Consider the following 18,630-nt stretch of genomic DNA (forward strand, 5'->3'; position numbering starts at 1 on the left):
AATATTAAATTAAATAAGTATGGTAGGCATTTTTCGGAGGTCTCAAGAAGGTCCAAAATACAAGAGTGGGTGTGTGTGTGTTTAATTGTATTTCTACCCTTCTTGTTCCCCCTCTGGTCATCATAGGAAATAACATGTGTAAGAAAGTGAAATGCGCCAAAATTAATACGCCCCCTCTGGCCAAAATTAATTAAAAAAACTAAAATAAATATGTATGTTAGGCATTTTTCGTAGGTCTCAAGAAAGTCCGAAATACAAGAGTGTGTGTGTGTGTTTTCTTGTATTTCTACCCTTCTTGTTCCCCCTCTGGGCAACATATGAAATAACATGTGTAAGAAAGTGAAATGCGCCAAAATTAATGCGCCCCCTCTGGCCAAAATTAATTAAAAAAACTAAAATAAATACCTATGGTAGGCATTTTTCGTAGGTCTCAAGAAAGTCCGAAATACAAGAGTGTGTGTGTCTGTGTTTTCTTGTATTTCTACCCTTCTTGTTCCCCCTCTGGTCATCATATGAAATAACATGTGTAAGAAAGTGAAATGCGCCAAAATTAATGCGCCCCCTCTGGCCAAAATTAATTAAAAATACTAAATTAAATAAGTATGGTAGGCATTTTTCGGAGGTCTCAAGAAGGTCCGAAATACGAGAGTTTGTGTGTGTGTGTGTGTGTGTGTGTTTTCTTGTATTTCTACCCTTCTTGTTCCCCCTCTGGTCATCATAGGAAATAACATGTGTAAGAAAGTGAAATGCGCCAGAATTAATGCGCCCCCTCTGGCCAAAATTAATTAAAAATACTAAATTAAATACGTATGGTAGGCATTTTTCGGAGGACTCAAGAAGGTCCGAAATACATGAGTGTGTGTGTGTTTTCTTGTATTTCTACCCTTCTTGTTCCCCCTCTGGTCATCATAGGAAATAACATGTGTAAGAAAGTGAAATGCGCCAAAATTAATGCGCCCCCTCTGGCCAAAATTAATTAAAAATACTAAATTAAATACATATGGTAGGCATTTTTCGGAGGTCTCAAGAAGGTCCAAAATACAAGAGTGTGTGTGTGTGTGTTTAATTGTATTTCTACCCTTCTTGTTCCCCCTCTGGTCATCATAGGAAATAACATGTGTAAGAAAGTGAAATGCGCCAAAATTAATACGCCCCCTCCGGCCAAAATTAATTAAAAAAACTAAAATAAATATGTATGTTAGGCATTTTTCGTGGGTCTCAAGAAAGTCCGAAATACAAGTGTATGTGTGTGTGTGTGTTTTCTTGTATTTCTACCCTTTTTGTTCCCCTCTGGGCAACATATGAAATAACATGTGGAAGAAAGTGAAATGCGCCAAAATTAATACGCCCCCTCTGGCCAAAAATTAATTAAAAATACTAAATTAAATACGTATGGTAGGCATTTTTCGGAGGTCTCAAGAATGTCCGAAATACAAGTGTGTGTGTGTTTTCTTGTATTTTTACCCTTGTTGTTCCCCCTCTGGTCAACATATGAAATAACATGTGCAAGAAAGTGAAATACGCCAAAATTAATTAAAAAAACTAAAATGTATATAGAGTCATGATTTACTAACCTGAAGTAAATAATGAATATTAAAAAACAATTACACACACAATATTTGAAAAAATATATATTTTTCTCACAATGTGTTGACTTTTCCGTATAAAATTGGGAACAATTGATCATATTCTTTCTATTTCTGTAATATTTTCTTGTAAAATTATAACTTTTCAATGTAAAATTATTACTTTTTAATGCACTTGTCATATAAAGTTTTGACTTTTATCGCAATATTGCCATTTTTTTGTTCTTCTTGTAAAACATTGCCATTTTTTTTAAAGTAAAATGACGACTTTTGTCATCATTTTGCCAAGTAAAATTCAGATCATTATCATAATATTGCCAAGAATTTTAAATTTTCTTAAAATGTTTTGACTTTTGTCGAGTAAAATTACGACTCTTTTCATAAAATTGCCCAAATGTTAAGCCGTTCTTGCAAAATTGGGACTGTTATTAAGTAAAATTCCAACTTTTATCGTAACATTGCACAAATGTTCAGTTTTTCTTGAAAAATTTTGACTTGTGTGGAGTAAAATTACGATTTTTGCTATAATACTAGAGGTAAGCATTTTCTCTGAGGTCTCAAGAAGGTCAAAAATACAAGCGTGTGTGTGTGTGATTTCTTGTATTTCTACACTTCATGTTACCACTCTGGTCAACATATGAAATAACAAGTGTGTGTAAGAAATTGAAATGCGCCCCCTTTGGCCAAAATTAATAAAAAAAAACCTAAAATAAATACGTATGGTAGGCATTTTCGGAGGTCTCAAGAAGGTCCGAAATACGAGTGTGTGTGTTTCCTTGTATTTCTACCCTTCCTGTTCCCTCTCTGGTCAACATATGAAATAACATGTGTAAGAAATTGAAATGCGCCAAAATTAATTTAAAAAAAACTAAAATGTATACAGAGACTTACTTTAATAACTTGAAATAATGATGATTAAAAAACAATCACACACTAAAAGATTAGAAAAATATTTTTTTCCTCACAATGTGTTGACTTTTTTCTTATAAAATTGGGAACAATTTATCATATCCTTTCTATTTCTGTGATATTTTCTCATAAAATTATAACTTTTAAATGTAAAATGATTACTTTTTAGTGCAAAATGGCGACATTTGTCATATAAAATGCTGACTTTTATTACAATATTACCAATGTTTTTGTTCTTCTTGTAAAATAGTGACATTTTTGGGGTAGAATTATGACATGTAATCATTTTGCCAAATAAAATTCAGATTATTATCATAGTATTGCCAACAATTTTAAACTTTCTTAAAAAATTGTGACTTTTGTTGAGTAAAATTACGACTCTTTTCATAAAATTGCCAAAATGTTAAGCCGTTCTTGCAAAATTGGGACTGTTATTAAGTAAAATTCCAACTTTTATCATAACATTGCACAAATGTTCAGTTTTTCTTGTAAAATTTTGACTGTAATACAAGAGGTAGGCATTTTTTCTGAGGTCTCAAGAAGGTCAAAAATACAAGAGTGTTTGTGTGTGGGTTTTCTTGTATTTTTACCCTTCTTGTTACCCGTCTGGTCAACATATGAAATAACAAGTGTGTGTAAGAAATTGAAATGCGCCAAAATCAATTAAAACGACTAAAATAAATACACATACTTAAATAACTAGAAGTAAATAATACAAATTTAAAAATATATATTTTTCTCACAATGTGCTGACTTTTTTCTCATAAAATTGGGAACAATTTTATGTTCTTTCTGTTTCTATAATATTGAAATATTTTGTCATAAAAATTTTCATGTAAAATGATTACTTTTTAGTGCAAAATGGTGACATTTGTCATATAAAGTTCTGACTTTTATGACATTATTGACCATTTTTTTTGTTCTTTTTGTAAAATAGTGACTTTCTTTGCGTAAAATGATGACTTTTGTCATAATTTTGCTGAGTAAAATTCTGATTATTATTATGATATTGCCAACATTCTTCAGTTTTCTTATAAGATTGTGATTTTTGTCATAATTTTGCTAAGTAAAATTCCCATTATTATTATAATATTGTCAACATTTTTAAGTTTTCTTATAAAATTGTGACTTTTGTCAAGTGAAATTACGACCCTTTTCATAAAATTGCCAAAATGTTAAGCTTTTCTTGTAAAATTGTGACTCTTTTTGAGTAAAATTCCGACATTTAACATAGCATTGCACACATGTTCAGTTTTTCTTGTAAAATTGCAACTCTTATTGAGGAAAATTTCAACTTTTATCATAATATTGCACACATTTTCAGTTTTTCTTGTAAAATTTTGACCTGCGTCGAGTAAAATTACGACTTTTGCTATAATACTAGAGGTAGGCATTTTTTCGGACGGTCTCAAAAAGGTCCAAAATACAAGAGTGTGTGTTTTGTTGTATTTCTACTCTTCTTGTTCAACACTCTGGTCAACATATGAAATAACAAGTGTGTGTAAAAAAAAAAAATGCGCCAAAATTAATTTAAAAATACTAAAATAAATATGTATATAGAGACATACTTTAATAAATTGAAGTAAATAATGAAGATTAAAAATATTTTTTTTTTTCTCACAATGTGTTGACTTTTTTCTTACAAAATTGGGTACAATTTCTCATATTTTTTCTGTTTCTGTAATATTGGAATATGTTCTCATAAAATTATACATTTTTAGTGCAAAATGGTGACATTTGTAATTTAAAGTTCTGACTTTTATCACAATATTGCGAATTTTTTTGTTCTTCTTGTAATATAGTGACATGTTTTGTCATCATTTTGCCAAGTAAAATTCAGATTATTATTATTATAATATTGCCAACATTTTTCGGTTTTCTTATAAAATTATGACTTTTGTTATAATTTTGCCAAAGTAAAATTCCGATTACTATTATAATATTGCCAACATTTTTAAGTTTTCTTATAAAATTGTGACTTTTGTCAGGTAAAATTACAACTCTTTTCATAAAATTCCCACAAATTCGAGCTTTTCTTGTAAAATTGCGACTCCATTGACAAAAAATGCAACATTTATCATAAAATAGCACGAATGTTCAGATTTTCTTGTAAAATTTTGACTTGCGTTGAGTAAAATTACGACATTTGCTATAATTTCAGAGGTAGGCATCTTTCAGAGGTCTCAAGAAGGTCTAAAATACAAGAGTGTGTGTGTGTGTGTGTGTGTTTTCTTGTATTTCTACCCTTCTTGTTCCCCCTCTGGTCAACATATGAAATAACAAGTGTGTGTAAAAAAAATAAAATGCGGCAAAATGTATAAAAAAAAACTAAAATAAATATGTATATAGAGAGATACTTTAATAACTTGAAGTAAATAATGAAGATTAAAAAATACATATTTTTCTCACAATGTGTTGACTTTTTTCTTACAAAATTGGGTACAATTTCTCATATTTTTTCTGTTACTGTAATATTTTCTCAGAAAATTATAACTTTTTAGTGCAAAATGGTGACATTTGTCATACAAAGTTTTGACTTTCATCACAATATTGCCAATATTTTTTTCTTGTCCTTGTAAATTTGTGAAATTTTTTGAGTAAAATGATGACTTTTGTCATCATTTTGCCAAGTAAAATTCAGATTATTATTATATTGCAGAGATTTTTCAGTTTTCTTATAAAATGATGATTTTTGTCATAATTCTGCCAAGTAAAATTCCGATTACTATTATAATATTGCCAACATTTTTGATCTTTTCATAAAATTCCCAGAAATCCAAGCTTTTCTTGTAAAATTGCGACTCTTATTGAGTAAAATTCTTGTAAAATGTTGACCTGCGTTGAGTAAAATTATGATTTTTGCTATTATACTATACGTAGGCATATTTCGGAGGTCTCAAGAAGGTCAAATTACAAGTGTGTGTGTGTGTGTGTGTGTGTGTGTGTTTTCTTGTATTTCTACCCTTCTTGTTCCCCCTTGGTCAACATATGAAATAACAAGTGTGTGTAAAAAAATTAAATGCCCCAAAATTAATTAAAAAAACTAAAACAATTGGGAATAGTTTTTGGTATTATTTCTGTTTCTGTGACATTGGGATATTTTCTCGTAAAATGATTACATTTTAACGCAAAATGGTGACATTGGTCATACAAAATTCTGACTTTCATCACAATATTGCCAACATTTTTTTCTTGTCCTTGTAAAATAGTGACATTTTTGGAGTAAATTGATGACTTTTGTCATCATTTTGCCAAGTAAAATTCCGATTACTATGATATTGCCAACATTTTGAAGTTTTCTTATAAAATTGTGGCTTTTGCCAAGTAAAATTACAACTCTTTTCATAAAATTCCCATTATTATTTTAACATATGAAATAACAAGTGTGCGTAAAAAATGTAAAATGCACCAAAATTAATTAAGAAAAACGAAAATAAATATGCATATAGAGACATAATTTAATAACTTGAAGTAAATAATGAAGATTAAAAATATATACATTTGTCTCACAATGTGTTGACTTTTTTCTTACAAAATTGAGTACAATTCCTCATACTCTTTCTGTTTCTGTAGTATTGGAATATTTTCTGTTTAATGCAGAATGGTGACATTTGTCATATAAAGTTCTGACTTTTATCACAATATTGCCAATATTTTTGTTTCTCCTTGTAAAATAGTGAGTAAAATTCCGATTATTATCATCATGATATTGCCAACATTTTTCAGTTTTCTTATAAAATGATGACTTTTGTCATAATTTTGCCAAGTAAAATTCTGATTACTATTATAATATTGCCATCATTTTTAAGTTTTCTTATAAAATTGTGACTTTTGTCGAGTAAAATTACAACTCTTTTCATAAAAATTCCCAGAAATGTAAGCTTTTCTTGTAAAATTGCGACTCTTATTGAGTGAAATTTCAACTTTTATCATAAAATTGTACACATTTTGACTTGCGTTGAGTAAAATTACGATTTTTGCTATAATACTAGAGGTAGGCATTTTTTTGTCGATTACAAGAAGGTCAAAAATACAAGAGTGTGTATTTGTGTGTGTGTGTGTGTTTTCTTGTATTTCTACCCTTCTTGTTCCCCCTCTGGTCAACATATGAAATAACAAGTGTGTGTAAAAAATTAAAAATGCGCCAAAATTAATTAAAAAAAACTAAAATAAATATGTATATAGAGATATACTTTAATAACTTGAAGTAAATAATGAAAATTAAAAATATATAGATTTTTCTCACAATGTGTTGACTTTTTTCTTACAAATTTGAGTACAATTTTTCATATTTTTTCTGTTCCTGTAATATTGGAATATGTTCTCATAAAATTATAATTTTTTAGTGCAAAATGGTGACATTTGTCATATAAAGTTCTGACTTTTATCACAATATTGCGAATTTTTTTTCTTCTTTTAAAATAGTGACATGTTTTGAGTAATTTTGCCAAGTAAAATTCAGATTATTATTGTACTATTGCCAACATTTTTCAGTTTTCTTATAAAATGATGACTTTTGTCATAATTTTGCCAAGTAAAATTCTGATTACTATTATAATATTGCCATCATTTTTAAGTTTTCTTATAAAATTGTGACTTTTGTCGAGCAAAATTACAACTCTTTTCATAAAAATTCCCAGAAATTTAAGCTCTTCTTGTAAAATTGCGACTCTTATTGAGTGAAATTTCAACTTTTATCATAACATTGCACACATTTTGACTTGCGTTGAGTAAAATTACGATTTTTGCTATAATACTAGAGGTAGGCATTTTTTCGGAGATCTCAAGAAGGTCAAAAATACAAGAGTGTGTGTTTGTGTGTGTGTGTGTGTTTTCTTGTATTTCTACCATTCTTGTTCCCCCTCTGGTCAACATATGAAATAACAAGTGTGTGTAAAAAATGTAAAATGCGCCAAAATTAATAAAAAAAACTAAAATAAATATGTATATAGACATACTTTAATAACTTCAAGTAAACAATGAAGATTAAAAAAATATATATTTTTCTCACAATGTGTTGAGTTTTTTCTTACAAAATTGGGTACAATTTCTCATATTCTTTCTGTTTCTGTAGTATTGGAATATTTTCTGTTTAATGCAAAATGGTGACATGGGTCATACAAAATTCTGACTTTCATCACAATATTGCCAACATTTTTTTCTTGTCCTTGTAAAATAGTGACATTTTTGGAGTAAATTGATGACTTTTGTCATCATTTTGCCAAGTAAAATTCCGATTACTATGATATTGCCAACATTTTGAAGTTTTCTTATAAAATTGTGGCTTTTGCCAAGTAAAATTACAACTCTTTTCATAAAATTCCCATTATTATTTTAACATATGAAATAACAAGTGTGCGTAAAAAATGTAAAATGCACCAAAATTAATTAAGAAAAACTAAAATAAATATGTATATAGAGACATAATTTAATAACTTGAAGTAAATAATGAAGATTAAAAATATATACATTTTTCTCACAATGTGTTGACTTTTTTCTTACAAAATTGAGTACAATTCCTCATACTCTTTCGGTTTCTGTAGTATTGGAATATTTTCTGTTTAATGCAGAATGGTGACATTTGTCATATAAAGTTCTGACTTTTATCACAATATTGCCAATATTTTTGTTTCTCCTTGTAAAATAGTGAGTAAAATTCCGATTATTATCATCATGATATTGCCAACATTTTTCAGTTTTCTTATAAAATGATGACATTTGTCATAATTTTGCCAAGTAAAATTCTGATTACTATTATAATAGTGCCATAATTTTTAAGTTTTCTTATAAAATTGTGACTTTTGTCGAGTAAAATTACAACTCTTTTCATAAAAATTCCCAGAAATGTAAGCTTTTCTTGTACAATTGCGACTCTTATTGAGTGAAATTTCAACTTTTATCATAAAATTGCACACATTTTGACCTGCGTTGAGTAAAATTATGATTTTCGCTATAATACCAGAGGTAGGCATTTTTTCGGAGTTCTCAAGAAGGTCAAAATACAAGAGTGTGTGTTTGTGTGTGTTTTCTTGTATTTCTACATTTCTTGTTCCCCCTCTGGTCAACATATGAAATAACAAGTGTGTGTAAAAAATGTAAAATGCGCTAAAATTAATAAAAAAAAATTAATAAATATGTATATAGAGACATACTTTAATAACTTGAAGTAAATAATGAAAATTAAAAATATATATACTTTTATCACAATATTGCAAATTTTTTTGTTCTTCTTGTAAAATAGTGACATGTTCTGAGTAATTTTGCCAAGTAAAATTCAGATTATTATTGTACTATCGCCAACATTTTTCAGTTTTCTTATAAAACTATGACATTTGCCATCATTTTGCCAAGTAAAATTCTGATTACTATTATAATATTGCCATCATTTTTAAGTTTTCTTATAAAATTGTGACTTTTGTCGAGTAAAACTACAACTCTTTTCATAAAATTCTCAGAAATTACAGCTTTTCTTGTAAAATTGCGACTCTTATTGAGTGAAATTCCATTTTTTATCATAACATTGCACACATTTTGACTTGCGTTGAGTAAAATTACGATTTTTGCTATAATACTAGAGGTAGGCATTTTTTCGGAGTTCTCAAGAAGGTCCAAAATACAAGAGTGTGTGTTTGTGTGTGTGTGTGTGTGTTTTCTTGTATTTCTCTACCCTTCTTGTTCCCCCTCTGGTCAACATATGAAATAACAAGTATGTGTAAAAAATTTAAATTGCGCCAAAATTAATTTAAAAAAACTAAAATAAATATGTATATAGAGACATATTTTAATAACTTGAAGTAAACAATGAAGATTAAAAATATATACATTTTTCTCACAATGTGTTGACTTTTTTCTTACAAAATTGGGTACAATTTCTCATATTTTTTCTGTTTCTGTAGTATTGGAATATTTTCTGTTTAATGTAAAATGGGGACATTTGTCATTTAAAGTTCTGACTTTTATCACAATATTGCCAATATTTTTGTTTCTTCTTGTAAAATAGTGAGTAAAATTCCGATTAATAATTATAATATTGCCAACATTTTTGAGTTTTCTTATAAAATGATGACTTTTGTCATAATTTTGCCAAGTAAAATTCTGAATACTATTATAATATTGCCATCATTTTTAAGTTTTCTTATAAAATTGTGACTTTTGTCGAGTAAAATTACAACTCTTTTCATAAAAATTCCCAGAAATGTAAGCTTTTCTTGTAAAATTGCGACTCTTATTGAGTGAAATTCCAACTTTTATCATAAAATTGCACACATTTTGACTTGCGTTGAGTAAAATTACGATTTTTGCTATAATACCAGAGGTAGGCATTTTTTTGTCGATCTCAAGAAGGTCAAAAATACAAGAGTGTGTATTTGTGTGTGTGTGTGTGTTTTCTTGTATTTCTACCCTTCTTGTTCCCCCTCTGGTCAACATATGAAATAACAAGTGTGTGTAAAAAATTAAAAATGCGCCAAAATTAATTTAAAAAAACTAAAATAAATATGTATATAGAGATATACTTTAATAACTTGAAGGAAATAATGAAAATTAAAAATATATAAATTTTTCTCACAATGTGTTGTCATTTTTTCCTACAAAATTGAGTACAATTTTTCATATTTTTTCTGTTCCTGTAATATTGGAATATGTTCTCATAAAATTATAAGTTTTTAGTGCAAAATGGTGACATTTGTCATATAAAGTTCTGACTTTTATCACAATATTGCGAATTTTTTTGTTCTTCTTTTAAAATAGTGACATGTTTTGAGTAATTTTGCCAAGTAAAATTCAGATTATTATTGTACTATTGCCAACATTTTTCAGTTTTCTTATAAAATGATGACTTTTGTCATAATTTTGCCAAGTAAAATTCTGATTACTATTATAATATTGCCATCATTTTTAAGTTTTCTTATAAAATTGTGACTTTTGTCGAGCAAAATTACAACTCTTTTCATAAAAATTCCCAGAAATTTAAGCTCTTCTTGTAAAATTGCGACTCTTATTGAGTGAAATTTCAACTTTTATCATAAAATTGCACACATTTTGACTTGCGTTGAGTAAAATCACGATTTTTGCTATAATACTAGAGGTAGGCATTTTTTCGGAGTTCTCAAGAAGGTCAAAAATACAAGAGTGTGTGTTTGTGTGTGTGTGTGTGTGTTTTCTTGTATTTCTACCATTCTTGTTCCGCCTGTGGTCAACATATGAAATAACAAGTGTGTAAAAAATATAAAATGCGCCAAAATTAATTAAAAAAACTAAAATAAATATGTATATAGGGACATACTTTAATAACTTCAAGTAAATAATGATGATTAAAAATATATACATTTTTCTCACAATGTGTTGACTTTTTTTTTACAAAATTGGGTACAATTTCTCATATTTTTTCCTTTCCTGTGGTATTGGAATATTTTCTGTTTAATGCAAAATGGTGACATTTGTCATATAAAGTTCTGACTTTTATCACAATATTGCCATTTTTTTTGTTCTTCTTGTAAAATAGTGAACTTTTTTGAGTAAAATTCCGATTATTATCATCATAATATTGCCAACATTTTTCAGTTTTCTTATAAAATGATGACTTTAGTCATAATTTTGCCAAGTAAAATTCTGATTACTATTATAATATTGCCAACATTTTTAAGTTTTCTTATAAAATTGTGATTTTTGTCGAGTAAAATTACAACTCTTTTCATAAAAATTCCCAGAAATTTAAGCTTTTCTTGTAAAATTGCGACTCTTATTGAGTGAAATTTCAACTTTTATCATAAAATTGCACACATTTTGACTTGCGTTGAGTAAAATTACGATTTTTGCTATAATACTAGAGGTAGGCATTTTTTCGGAGTTCTCAAGAAGGTCCAAAATACAAGAGTGTGTGTTTGTGTGTGTGTGTGTGTGTTTTCTTGTATTTCTCTACCCTTCTTGTTCCCCCTCTGGTCAACATATGAAATAACAAGTATGTGTAAAAAATTTAAATTGCGCCAAAATTAATTTAAAAAAACTAAAATAAATATGTATATAGAGACATATTTTAATAACTTGAAGTAAACAATGAAGATTAAAAATATATACATTTTTCTCACAATGTGTTGACTTTTTTCTTACAAAATTGGGTACAATTTCTCATATTTTTTCTGTTTCTGTAGTATTGGAATATTTTCTGTTTAATGTAAAATGGGGACATTTGTCATTTAAAGTTCTGACTTTTATCACAATATTGCCAATATTTTTGTTTCTTCTTGTAAAATAGTGAGTAAAATTCCGATTAATAATTATAATATTGCCAACATTTTTCAGTTTTCTTATAAAATGATGACTTTTGTCATAATTTTGCCAAGTAAAATTCTGAATACTATTATAATATTGCCATCATTTTTAAGTTTTCTTATAAAATTGTGACTTTTGTCGAGTAAAATTACAACTCTTTTCATAAAAATTCCCAGAAATGTAAGCTTTTCTTGTAAAATTGCGACTCTTATTGAGTGAAATTTCAACTTTTATCATAAAATTGCACACATTTTGACTTGCGTTGAGTAAAATTACGATTTTTGCTATAATACCAGAGGTAGGCATTTTTTTGTCGATCTTAAGAAGGTCAAAAATACAAGAGTGTGTATTTGTGTGTGTGTGTGTGTTTTCTTGTATTTCTACCCTTCTTGTTCCCCCTCTGGTCAACATATGAAATAACAAGTGTGTGTAAAAAATTAAAAATGCGCCAAAATTAATAAAAAAAAACTAAAATAAATATGTATATGGAGACATACTTTAATAACTTGAAGTAAATAATGAAAATTAAAAATATATACATTTTTCTCACAATGTGTTGACTTTTTTCTTACAAAATTGAGTACAATTTTTCATATTCTTTCTGTTTCTGTAGTATTGGAATATTTTCTGTTTAATGCAAAATGGTGACATTTGTCGTATAAAGTTCTGACTTTTATCAAAATATTGCAGATTTTTTTTGTTCTTCTTTTAAAATAGTGAACTTTTTATAGTAAAATTCCGATTATTATCATCATAATATTGCCAAAATTTTTCAGTTTTCTTATAAAACTATGACATTTGTCATCATTTTGCCAAGTAAAATTCTGATTACTATTATAATATTGCCATCATTTTTAAGTTTTCTTATAAAATTGTGACTTTTGTCGAGTAAACTTACAACTTTTTACATAAAATTCCCAGAAATTTAAGCTTTTCTTGTAAAATTGCGACTCTTATTGAGTGAAATTTCAACTTTTATCATAAAATTGCACACATTTTGACCTGCGTTGAGTAAAATTATGATTTTCGCTATAATACCAGAGGTAGGCATTTTTTCGGAGTTCTCAAGAAGGTCAAAATACAAGAGTGTGTGTTTGTGTGTGTTTTATTGTATTTCTACCATTCTTGTTCCCCCTCTGGTCAACATATGAAATAACAAGTGTGTGTAAAAAATGTAAAATGCGCTAAAATTAATAAAAAAAAACTAAAATAAATATGTATATAGAGACATACTTTAATAACTTGAAGTAAATAATGAAAATTAAAAATATATATACTTTTATCACAATATTGCAAATTTTTTTGTTCTTCTTGTAAAATAGTGACATGTTCTGAGTAATTTTGCCAAGTAAAATTCAGATTATTATTGTACTATTGCCAACATTTTTCAGTTTTCTTATAAAACTATGACATTTGTCATCATTTTGCCAAGTAAAATTCTGACTACTATTATAATATTGCCATCATTTTTAAGTTTTCTTATAAAATTGTGACTTTTGTCGAGTAAACTTACAACTTTTTACATAAAATTCCCAGAAATTCAAGCTTTTCTTGTAAAATTGCGACTCTTATTGAGTGAAATTCCAACGTTTATCATAACATTGCACACATTTTGACTTGTGTTGAGTAAAATTATGATTTTCGCTATAATACCAGAGGTAGGCATTTTTTCGGAGTTCTCAAGAAGGTCAAAAATACAAGAATGTGTGTGTGTGTGTATGTGTGTGTGTGTGTGTGTGTGTGTGCATACAAAATGGCGTAACCAAATCAGGCGTAGCGTCCGCACCTGTTGACGTCATCCCTCACGTCCGTCGGCCCAAAATGTCGCCACGAGCGCGGCGGCGGGTGTGGAGTGGCGCTGCGTGACGGTTCGATCCCGACTTAAATGAAGCCTTTGTGTGACCGATGAAATAAAAACAAAAAGTCCTTTTATCTTGAAATGAGTGAGTTTGCTTTTCGCAGCAAACCCGGCGTGTCGTCCTTTTCCCGCCGCCAGACGTCGGAGTGACGTTTGCGTCGGCGTCGGCCCAAAGGTGGCGTGTACAAAGTGAACCAGCACTTGTCTCGATGTTTCCCGCGCTCTGATGACTTCTGTATGCGGCTGCTTCGTTGGCGTGGTGGTCGTCGTCGTCGTCGTTGTTGGCGTTGGCGTGAGAAGACTCAGAATGTCTGTGTAGTCCCGTGGACACGGCGCCCGCCCTCATCGCTCCACTTTGGAGTACGAGGCGGGCCACCGGCTATCTGTGAAGCTGCCGGAGCTCGCCGTGACGTCCCGTGGGATTCGCCTCGGCGCGGTCGTTGTTTTGGTTTTCTTGGATGGGGCAGGCGTGGTCACGCGTCTCGATGCCGCGTCTGACCTACTGGTGCCTTGTTTGGCCACGCCTTGTTTGGCAACGCCTTGTTTGGCAACGCCTTGTTTGGCACCGCCTTGTTTGGCAATGCCTTGTTTGGCAACGCCTTGTTTGGCACCGCCTTGTTTGGCCCCGCCTTGTTTGGCCCCGCCCTGTTTGGCCCCGCCCTGTTTACCTGCCCGAGTGGCGTTGGCCATCAGCGTCTCCAGCAGCTGGGAGGCGGAGCCAAAGCGGATGTGCTCCTCCTCCGTCCCGGCAGCCTCAGAGAAGAGCGACAGAGCGCCGCCGCCGCCGCGCTTGCTGCAGGAGTCGCAGCACAGCTTGTTGTAGCCCGGGATGGAGCAGTAGCGGGCCAGGACCTCCATCTGGCAGAAGATGGACTTGTCGCCATTGCAAGGTTCGTCTGGGGGTCCGCCGTTGTCGAGAAGACAGAAGGGGAAAAACGATTATTATTCACATTTTTTTCCCCCGACAAAAACATATATATATATATATATATATATATATATATATATATATATATATATATATATATATATATATATATATATATACATACACAAACATATATACTGTACATACACACCCCGGCTGCAACATGTGCCAAAGTAGTTGGGAAAGGGCATGTTCACCACTGTGTTACATCACCTTCTCTTTTAACAACACTCAATTAACGTTTGGGAACTGAGGAAACTAATTGTTGAAGCTTTGAAAGTGGAATTCTTTCCCATTCTTGTTTTATGTAGAGCTTCAGTCCTTCAACAGTCCGGGGTCTCCGCTGTCTTATTTTATGCTTCATAATGCACCACACATGTTCGATGGGAGACAGGTCTGGACTGCAGGTGGGCCAGGAAAATACCCGCATTCGTTTACTACAAAGCCATGCTGTTGTAACACGTGGCTTGGCATTGTTTTGCTCAAATAAGCAGGGGCGTCCATGATAACGTTGCTTGGATGACAACATATTTTGCTCCAAAACCTGTATGGTGCCTTCACAATGTGTAAGTTACCCATGCCTTGGGCGCTAATACACCCCCATACCATCACAGATGCTGGCTTTTGAACTTTGCGCCGACAAAAATCCGGATGGTTATTTTCCTTTTTTGTTTCGGAGGACACCACGTCCACAGTTTCCAAATATAATTTGAAATGTGGACTCGTCAGACCACAAAACACTTTTCCACTTTGCATCAGTCCATCTTAGACGAGCTCGGGCCCATCGAAGCCGGCGGCGTTCCTGGGTGTTGTTGATAAATGGCTTTCGCTTTGCATAGCAGAGTTTTAAGACTCCGGCTTATTAGTGATTCCTAGAGCTCAAAAAAAGTCTGCGGGCTATAGAGCGTTTTCCGTTCGGGCTCCAGTACTCTGGAATGCCCTCCCGGTAACAGTTCGAGATGCTACCTCAGTAGAAGCATTTAAGTCTCATCTTAAAACTCATCTGTATACTCTAGCCTTTAAATAGACCTCCTTTTTAGACCAGTTGATCTGCCGCTTCTTTTCTTTCTCCTATGTCCCCCCCTCCCTTGTGGAGGGGGTCCGGTCCGATGACCATGGATGAAGTACTGGCTGTCCAGAGTCGAGACCCAGGATGGACCGCTCGTCGGGACCCAGGATGGACCGCTCGCCTGTATCGGTTGGGGACATCTCTACGCTGCTGATCCGCTTGAGATGGTTTCCTGTGGACGGGACTCTCGCTGCTGTCTTGGAGCCACTATGGATTGAACTTTCACAGTATCATGTTAGACCCGCTCGACATCCATTGCTTTCGGTCCCCTAGAGGGGGGGGGGGGTTGCCCACATCTGAGGTCCTCTCCAAGGTTTCTCATAGTCAGCATTGTCGCTGGCGTCCCACTGAATGTGAATTCTCCCTGCCCACTGGGTGTGAGTTTTCCTTGCCCTTTTGTGGGTTCTTCCGAGGATGTTGTAGTCGTAATGATTTGTGCAGTCCTTTGAGACATTTGTGATTTGGGGCTATATAAATAAACATTGATTGATTGATTGATAACTTGCACTTACAGATGTAGCGAGCAACTGTCGTTACTGACAGTGGTTTTATGAAGTGTTCCCGAGCCCACGTGGTGATATCCTTTACACACGGATGTCGGTTTTTGATGCAGTACCGAATGAGAGATCAAAGGTCCGTAATATCATCGCTTACGTGCAGTGATTTCTCCAGATTCTCTGAACCTTTTGATGATTTTACGGACCGTAGATGGTCAAATCCCTAAATTCCTGGCAATAGCTCGTTGAGAAATGTTGTTCTAAAACCAACCATGGCGCCCACCTGTTCCCAATTAGCCTGCACACCTGTGGGATGTCCCATATAAGTGTTATGCAATCAAGTAATTAACTGCCATTACTCATGACTAATCAAAATTCAAAGACTTATTCTTCCAACTAAAAACGTTTTATGAGATACTACTGCTGTTTTTTTTTAGTTTTTTTTTTTTTATCAATTATACTCGTCACAATCCAGAAATACATCCTTGAAGGGGTTGAGTGTCGTATTTAATCGAAGGAGGGTCAGCTGTCTCCAGCGCTGACGAGGTGATTGAGTGGCATGAAAAGCGAAAGTGACATTTGGCCCCCGTGCGCCACAAAACGGGTCAACAGTACTTCCCAGCATGCAACAGTGGGCTGACATCCAGAGTGTGAACTGTGGAAATGAAACACTCCCTCTGCAGGGAAGCAAGCCCACGTTACGACGACAAGGGCAAGAGAGCTCGCCAGAACCTTAATTATCTCCTCGCCGGACTCGCTGCTTCCTTTGGACCCTTTTTCCCTGCCTGCAGTCTTCTCCTGCGACTAAAGTCCGACAATTTTATTGGAGAAAAGTAGAAAGTCATCCGAAAAAAGATTGAAAAAATCTATTTTTTCCCCGCTTATCCAAGGTCGGGTCGCGGGGGCAGCAGCCTAAGCAGGGAAGCCCAGACTTCCTTCTCCCCGGCAACTTTGTCCAGCTCTTCCCGGGCGATCCCAGGCCAGCCGGGAGACATAGTCTTCCCAACGTGTCCTGGGTCTTCGGTCGGACGTGACCTAAACATCAATCAATCAATCAATCAATCAATGTTTATTTATATAGCCCCAAATCACAAATGTCTCAAAGGACTGCACAAATCATTACGACTACAACATCCTCGGAAGAACCCACAAAAGGGCAAGGAAAACTCACACCCAGTGGGCAGGGAGAATTCACATCCAGTGGGACGCCAGTGACAATGCTGACTATGAGAAACCTTGGAGAGGACCTCAGATGTGGGCAACCCCCCCCTCCTCTAGGGGACCGAAAGCAATGGGTCTAACATGATACTGTGAAAGTTCAATCCCTAGTGGCTCCAACACAGCCGCGAGAGTTCAGTTCAAAGCGGATCCAAGACAGCAGCGAGAGTCCCGTCCACAGGAAACCATCTCAAGCGGATCAGCAGCGTAGAGATGTCCCCAACCGATACAGGCGAGCGGTCCATCCTGGGTCTCGACTCTGGACAGCCAGTACTTCATCCATGGTCATCGGACCGGACCCCCTCCACAAGAGAGGGGGGGGGACATAGGAGAAAGAAAAGAAGCGGCAGATCAACTGGTCTAAAAAGGAGGTCTATTTAAAGGCTAGAGTATACAGATGAGTTTTAAGGTGAGACTTAAATGCTTCTACTGAGGTAGCATCTCGAACTGTTACCGGGAGGGCATTCCAGAGTACTGGAGCCCGAACGGAAAACGCTCTATAGCCCGCAGACTTTTTTTGGGGCTCTAGGAATCACTAATAAGCCGGAGTCCTTTGAACGCAGATTTCTTGCCGGGACATATGGTACAATACAATCGGCAACGACCCCATCTGGCTCCTCACCAAGTGGAGGAACAGCGGCTTTATTATGAGTTCCTCCCGGATTACAGAGCTTCTCACCCTATCTTTAAGTTCCTGTTTTTTTCCACTCCCTTGTCTGGTTTCCTTGGTTACTCATTTTGTCCACCTGTCTCTGGTGGACAAAATGCCCGCTCACCTGCTTCCCGAGCACTAATCAGAGGCAGTATTTAAGCTCGTCTTTGCCAGTCAGTCGCCCTGGCGTCAATGTGATCTTTTCTTGCTCCGTGCTGACTTGTTTCATGCCTTGCCATAGTTTCGTGCTTCATGCCATGCCAAGTAAGTTTTGTTTGATTTATGTTCATAGTCTGTTTATGCGTTAATCTTTTTAATAACTTTTTTATTCTGAAGCTAACCAATAATAAATAAAATATCATGTCTGTTGATCATGTTTTTCTTTGGCCATGTGCTGTTTGTCCTTTGGACTCTTTAAGTTCCTGTTTTTTTCCACTCCCTTGTCCGGTTTCCTTTGTTACTCATTTTGTGCACCTGTCTCTGGTGGACAAAATGCCCGCTCACCTGCTTCCCGAGCACTAATCAGAGGCAGTATTTAAGCTCGTCTTTGCCAGTCAGTCGCCCTGGCGTCAATGTGATCTTTTCTTGCTCTGTGCTGACTTGTTTCATGCCATGCCAAGTAAGTTTTGTTTGATTTATGTTC

General features: G+C 33.6%; 1 protein-coding gene across 1 annotated transcript in view; it reads right to left on the reverse strand.

Annotated features, from left to right (window-relative positions):
- Positions 1–13,096: 13,096 nt before the first annotated feature.
- adamts3 (ADAM metallopeptidase with thrombospondin type 1 motif, 3) overlaps positions 13,097–18,630 on the reverse strand; it is a 487,969-nt gene continuing 482,435 nt past the window's right edge. Inside the window, exon 23 of the mRNA XM_061895958.1 lies at positions 13,097–14,519. Coding sequence (XP_061751942.1) covers positions 13,966–14,519 — 554 coding nt within the window. The 3' untranslated portion in view covers positions 13,097–13,965. The remainder of the gene's footprint in view (positions 14,520–18,630) is intronic.

This window comes from Nerophis ophidion, linkage group LG01, assembly GCF_033978795.1.
Source record: "Nerophis ophidion isolate RoL-2023_Sa linkage group LG01, RoL_Noph_v1.0, whole genome shotgun sequence".
Lineage (NCBI taxonomy): Eukaryota > Metazoa > Chordata > Actinopteri > Syngnathiformes > Syngnathidae > Nerophis > Nerophis ophidion.